The 7,273-nt window shown below is 43.1% G+C and overlaps 1 protein-coding gene across 1 annotated transcript; it reads left to right on the forward strand.

Annotated features, from left to right (window-relative positions):
- The first annotated feature begins 4,927 nt into the window (after positions 1-4,927).
- Positions 4,928-6,637, forward strand: LOC113905134 (lysine-specific demethylase 4D-like). Its single transcript, XM_027562124.1, has one exon. It carries the CDS (start codon positions 4,977-4,979, stop codon positions 6,258-6,260), a length of 1,284 nt encoding a protein of 427 aa, XP_027417925.1. The 5' UTR covers positions 4,928-4,976; the 3' UTR covers positions 6,261-6,637.
- The last annotated feature ends 636 nt before the right edge of the window (positions 6,638-7,273 follow it).

Raw genomic sequence — 7,273 nt, forward strand, 5'->3', positions numbered from 1 at the left:
TTGATGGTTATTGACTCAGGCCTTAGTGTTGAAAATGCACAGAAGTGGCCAAACAGAATAAATTTTGAAAACTGGATGCAGAAGGAAACATTTCAGAGATACAAAGCACATCTCTCTTCCCTCCAGCTCTGCCCCCACAGAATTTCCAGAAGACTTTGGAATCTGAAGCACCATGTAAAACAAAAGGGGACAGTCATGAACAAGTAAGGCTTCTTTGAATTTCTGATTGAGGAATGGCAAAAGCTCACGTCTCATTCCTGTCACCATGCAGCGAGGCAAATTTGTGGTAGCGTATTCTGTGGAAAATTGAGATTGAGCAACTGAACTTGGGGATTCCAGGCACAGTGGAGGATGGCAGTGAAATGCTTGGCTGAAAAGATGATTAGGTCCTGTACTGAGATGGTGGGACCACAGGATGGAAGCTGACGGGAATTACTGGGCAGGTAGCAGCCCTAGAGTTCCCTTGGACCATAACAGTAGATCTTATTCGAGCAGGGGGTAACTTTTAGTGCCTGAGATGTTGGGGGGTTTGGTCCTGTAATATAGGTCAGTTGTGGGTATGGTAGTGCAGAGAAATAAAAGAACTCTGAAAAGTCTCTATGAAGACAGTAGCCTGGCTCATATTGCTCTTTTCCATTTTACAAACAGAACTTCTCCTTGTTATAGTTCAGGAATATCCCAGTCTCCTCTCTGGCATACAGATGTCCTGGAGAGCCTAGGATAACAAAATTGAGGGATTGGAAGAAAAAGAAACAAAAGCAGTTTTCAGCAAATATTGCTCCCATTGTACTCCTTATGTTTTCACTCGGTTACTTGCATACTTAAAATATTTCCCAGGCTTCCCTGATGACTCAGTGGTAAAGAGTCTGCCTGATAATGCAGGAGACTTGGGTTCAATTTCTGATCCCGGAAGATCCCACATGCCTTGGAGCAACCGAACCCGTGTGCCACAACTATTGAGTCTATGCTCTAGAGCCATGGAATGTCAACGACTGAAGCCCGTGAGCCCTAGATCCTGTACTTAGCAACAAGAGAAGTCAACCCGATGAGAAGCCTGGGCACCACAGCTAGAGATTAGCCCCCATTTGCCGCAACTACCAGAAAAGCTTGTGCAGCAATGAAGACCCAGCACATGCAAAAATAAATAAGTAAAATCAATAAATTTTTTTTAAAAGTGTTATGCTTTTTTAAAGAAAATGAAAAATTTTCCTTACCCAATCAGGACAAGCAGTGTTAAGTATACAGGTTAGCGGTACCAATAAACTGGTTTCTAAATTAGTCTTCTTGTCCTAAGTAGGCATTTCTCCAAAGAAAATATACAAATAGCCAATAGGCACATGAAGATTCTCAACACTGCTAATTATTAGAGAAATGCAAATCAAAACCACAATGACATCACCTCACACCTGTCAGAATGGCCATCTCAAAAAGTATACAAATAAATGTTGCAGAGGGTATGGATAAAAGGGAACCTTTTTACACCTTGAGGGGAAATGTAAATTGGTGCAGCCACTATGGAGAACAGTATGGAGGTATTTTTAAAAAACCAAAATAATAGAGCTACCATATGATCCAATATAAAATGGATGGGAATGTGCTAATTTAATTCAGATGACCATTATATCTACCACTGTGGGCAAGAATCCCTTAGAAAAAAATGGAGTAGTTCTCATAGTCAACAGAAGAGTCCAAAATGCAGTACTTGGGTGCAATCTCAAAAACGACAGAATGATCTCTGTTTGTTTCCAAGGCAAACCATTCAATATCATGGTAATCCAAATCTATGTCCCAACCACTAATGCTAAAGAAGCTTCAGTTGACCAGATCTATGAAGACCTACAAGACCTTCTAGAACTAACACCAAAAATAGATGTCCTTTTTATCATAAGAGATTGGAATGCAGAAGCGGGAAGTTAAGAGATAGCTGGAATAATAGGCAACTTTGGCCTTGGAGTACAAAATGAAGCAGGGCATTGGCTAACAGTTTTGTCAAGAGCACATGCTGGTCATAGCAAACATCCTTTTCTAACAATCCAAGAGATGACTGTACACACGGATATCATCAGATGGTCAATACCGAAATGACATAATATTCTTTGCAGCCAAAGATGAAGAAGCCCTATATCATTAGTAAAAACAAGACCTGGATCTGACTGTAGCTCATATCATGAGCTCCTATTGCAAAATTCAGGGTTAAATTGAAGTAGGGAAAACCACTAGGCCATACACCTAAATATGACCTAAATCAATTTCCTTATGATTATACAGTGGAGGTGACAAATAGTTTTGAGGGATTAGATCTGGTAGACAGAGTACTTGAGGAACTATGGAAGAAGGTTCATAACACTGTACAAAAGGCAATGACCAAAACCATCCCAAAGAAAAAGAAATGCAAGAAGGCATAGTGGTTGTCTGAGGAGGCTGTACATATAGCTAGGAAAGAGAAGTGAAAGGCAAGGGAGAAAGGGGAAGATATACCTATCTGAATGCAGAGTTCCAGAGAATAGCATGGAGAGAGATAGAGGAAGGTCTTCCTAAATAAACAATGTAAAGAAACAGAGGAAAGTAATAGAATCAGAAAAACTAGAGATCTCTTTAAGAAAATTGGAGATAGAGAGGAAACATTCATTAATTTCTAGGATGGGCACAATAAAGGACAGAAACGGTAAGGACCTAATAGAAGCAGAAGAGATTAAGAAGTGGAAAGAATACACAGAAGAACATACAAGAAAAGTCTTAAAGGCCTGGATAACCATGATGGTATGGTGAGCTGATATGAATTTGTCGTGTTCACTCAGTCATGTCCAGCTCTTTGCGACCCTATGGACTGTAGCCCCCCAGGCTCCTCTGTCCATGGGATTTCCCAGGTAAGAATACTGGAGTGGGTTGCCATTGCCTTCTCCAAGGGATCTTCCCAACCCAGGGATCAAACCCCAGTCTCCCGCACTGCAGGCAGATTCTTTACCATCCAAGCCACCAGGGAAGTGCCACTCTTATAATTTTCAACCTCTCAGTTATCTGTTGATTGGTTTAAAAATCAAAAGGGCACAGACTACCTGGGTTGACCAATCAGAGCCCTCATCCCATGATTACTGTTGATTGGTCCTGATCAAATTATACCTTTGCCTAGGTATAAAGCCAGAGCCATCAGGACATTGGTCTGCATTTGGAGACCAGCTGCTGAGAGAACACTGTCTTTCTGAATCCTTGAATAGCTCCAATTGGAATCAGGATTTTGTTGATCAGAGGTATGTCATTTTATTTCTATTTGTGCTTGTAAGCAAAAGAGGTATTTTTTCTATTACAAGTTTTTTAAAGTCACTATATATGTATATATACTGTATACATATATAGAGAGAGAGAGTGAGAGAGAGAGATACATTGGGATATCATTTCCTTGTGTTTTTATTATTAAACTATTTTCTGACAAAAGGAGCTAATTTTTTTCTTAATTTTTTTTTTTGGTAAAAATCACAAAGATTTTCAGGAAAAAGCACCTCATTTAGTTAACTGGGATCCAATGGAAATAAGATGGTTTCTAGAATTGGGTAAGGAGCAAGTCGATTAGAAGGAACTTGAAAAATGTGTAGGATCAAATTAAAGACTTTGATTGGATTTGAGGGTATTAGAATTAGGGTGGTGCTGACTGAGCTGAGACCGAGGTGGGACAGACAGAGCCAGACTCTGAGCACAACCATTTTTATTTAGAGGCTGAATTCTTCAAGGAAACCATTTTCTGGGCTGTAGTGTTTCCTCATTTGGAATTAAGGTTTTAGATTAGCAGAAGGCAAGCACTTTTTTTTGATGTTTGTCCTTTCAAATACAAAGATGAAAAAGACATTTTATATTAGAAAGCAACTTTTTCCCCTTGGTAAAATTCTCATTTTATGCATTTTAAGTACAAGTATTAAATGCATATGATTTTGACTTCTTCTTTGGAGGCATCTATTTGTTATTAAAGGAATTGAAACCTTTTTACTATTTCACTTCATAATTGATGTTAATTTGTATATGGGATCTATAGATATTGTATGCTAATCAGTGTTCAGAAACTTAGTTGATCCATATATTTCTAATAATCTGTTTGTGAATGCAATTTAATAATTGTACTTTAGTTGGAATGTTTCAGATGTATCTGTTAAGGATAATGCTTGTTATTATCCTTATTATATGTGCACATTGGTATCTGTACTTTATTTCTTTCTCTGCCTTATTTCATTTGGAATAATACCCTCCATGTCAACCAATGCTATTGCGAATGGAAAAATTTCATTCTTGTTTATCACTGAGTAGTATTCCACCAAATATCTATATCACATCTTCTGTATTCATTTAACCATGGATGGACACTATGGTTGTTTGCATATCTTGGCTATTGTGAGTAATGCCTCAAGGAACCTAGAAGGGCAGATATTATTTTGATATTCTGTTTTTATTTCATTTGGATATATACCCAGAAATGAGATTGCTGGATTGTATAATAGTTCTATATAAAATTTTAAAGAACCTCTCTACAGTTTTCCATAGTATGTACCATAACTGCACCAATTTACATTCCTGTTTACAAAGTATATTTTTGCCCTTAAATTCAGATTTCGAAATTAAGATTGCTATAAAATTTTGCTTTAAATCAGTTCCTTTTGTCATCTACTCATCTTCAGATATTCTGTATTTTCTTTAGGTTTGGCTTTGAAACTTCCATGAAGACACTTTTTGCCACAGTGAGCTGAGAAACTGCCAGGCACTCAAGCCTGTGAATCCAGGGAGGCCTCCCAGGCACTTACATCTCCAACCAAAGAAAGTCACAGAGCTGCAGACTGAGGCAGGACTTGGTTCAGGGAGCCTTCCCCTCTGGGAAACACCCTCTTTCCTTTGGCTACAGAATAAAGCATAGGGAAGAGGTTACTCCCTAATACTCTCAGGTACCCACAGCATACCTAAGACCCCGAGAAGCCACTGCTGATTATACTGCAGCCATGCAGGCTAAGCACTTTGGTTCCCAGAACCCAAGTTGTAAGATCATGACCTTCCACCCAACCATGGAAGAATACGCGGATTTCAACAAATACATTGCTTACATAGAATCGCAAGGGGCCCACCGAGCAGGCTTGGCTAAGATAGTTCCACCCAAGGAATGGAAAGCCAGACAGACCTACGACGATATCGATGACATCTTAATAGCCGCTCCGCTCCAGCAGGTGGTCTCTGGGCGGGCAGGTGTGTTTACTCAATACCACAAAAAGAAGAAAGCCATGACCGTGGCAGAGTACCGCCAGTTAGCAAATACTGAAAAATACCAGACTCCATTCTACTCCGATTTTGAGGAATTGGAGCGAAAATATTGGAAAACCCGCCTCTTTGAGTCCCCAATATACGGCGCGGACATCAGTGGCTCTTTATTTGATGAAAACACGAAGCAGTGGAACCTGGGACGCCTGGGGACCATCCAGGACCTGCTGGAGCAGGAGTGCGGGGTGGTCATCGAGGGCGTCAACACCCCCTACCTGTACTTCGGCATGTGGAAGACCGCCTTCGCCTGGCACACGGAGGACATGGACCTTTATAGCATCAACTTCCTGCACTTCGGGGAGCCCAAGACCTGGTACGCGGTGCCACCCGAGCACGGCCGGCGCCTGGAACGCCTGGCCAGCGCGCTCTTCCCGGAGAGCTCGCGGAGCTGCGAGGCCTTCCTGCGCCACAAGGCGGCGCTCATCTCGCCCACGGTGCTCCGGGACAACGGCATCCCCTTCGGTCGGGTCACGCAGGAGGCGGGCGAGTTCATGGTGACCTTCCCCTACGGCTACCACTCGGGCTTCAACCACGGCTTCAATTGCGCCGAGGCCATCAATTTCGCCACCCCGCGCTGGATCGATTATGGCAAAGTGGCCTCGCAGTGCAGCTGCGGCGAGGCGCAGGTGGCCTTCTCCATGGACGCCTTCGTGCGCATCCTGCAGCCCGAGCGCTATGAGCTGTGGAAGCGCGGGCAGGACCGGGCGGTGGTGAACCACGCCGAGCCCGCGGCGCCGTGCGGCCAGGAGCTGAGTGCCTGGAGGGAGGTGCACTCGCCCTGGGGAACCCGGCTCGCCTGCAACTCCCAGGAGCCGCGCCAGACCCCGCCGCGGACGCCAGGTCCATCTCCTCCAGATCACCACCCAACTGGCAGATGTGTTTCTCGTCGTCGTCGTCCTCGGAAAAGGGGTACTCCAGAGCTGACTGTCCGACCCGGGCGAAGAGGAGCCTCTCCAAAGACTCAGATATGAGACGCAGCCCTGCCCTGCAGAGGAACCCTGGATGGAACAACCCAGCCGGTGGGCTCCAACGTCTTGCTAAGGCCTCCGAGTATGACTGCTCTTAGGAGAAGCCTTTGTACCCCACTGTTCTTGGGTGTGGACGATCCTCAAGACTGGTCAACACATTTCAGAGCTTTGGGTATTAGCAGGTCATTAGTCTTGCAGGAGGGTCCCTCCTGTGTTGCTCCTGGAAGTATACTGGGTATTTTGAGTCTTTGATATATTGGAAAAGTGTTCTCTGCCAGTATTTGTTCGCAACTATATTAAAGGTAACTAGGATGTTAACATCTGACTTGATTTCTGGTGTTGTTCAATCATTTGGGAGGTGTTTAGGCACTTTTCTGAATTACTGTATCAAAACATTTTAAGTAAAAGTTATTTTTATGAGCTTGTTGCATTGTGTGGTGTTGATGAATGAGTTTGGGGTTGATTGTTGGGTTCAGGCTGACTGGATGGGTTGGGGGATTTGATTTGCAGCCATATATTAAGGATGAGGACTTGGTGGAAATCACCTGGTACTTGTCTGACCCAAGTTGCTAGGAGAGATGAACCAACATAGGATAAAAAAGCCATCATCTGAAAATCTTCTAACTCTCCCCTGCCTTTTCAATGCTGTGTGTCTATTTCACGTGGTTAAGTCATGGATACATCCCAGTAAATGAATCCACACGTAAATGAACAGGACAGTTTCAAGTGGGCATACATTCTGTGCAGCAATGAAAGTCTAGTTCGAGTGGTAAGGAAATACTTCCTAGAGCAGGAGACATTTCCCAGTCCCAAATGACAAGAAGGGAGATCCAGAGCTGATTTCCACTTGGAAGAAACAGCCGTGTAACAGACTTACCATAGAGCTTGGTATTGTTTTTGCAGGATAGAAAGTTATCGGACACTCCTTTGTATCTGGGGCAGACAAAGCAGGAGGCAGGATCTGGGGTATGTAGGACCTTGTAGCTTATGTCAAGTATTTGAGTTTGTTTAACTTG

The sequence above is a fragment of the Bos indicus x Bos taurus genome, chromosome 15 (genome assembly GCF_003369695.1).
Source record: "Bos indicus x Bos taurus breed Angus x Brahman F1 hybrid chromosome 15, Bos_hybrid_MaternalHap_v2.0, whole genome shotgun sequence".
In the NCBI taxonomy this organism is placed as follows: Eukaryota; Metazoa; Chordata; class Mammalia; order Artiodactyla; family Bovidae; genus Bos; species Bos indicus x Bos taurus.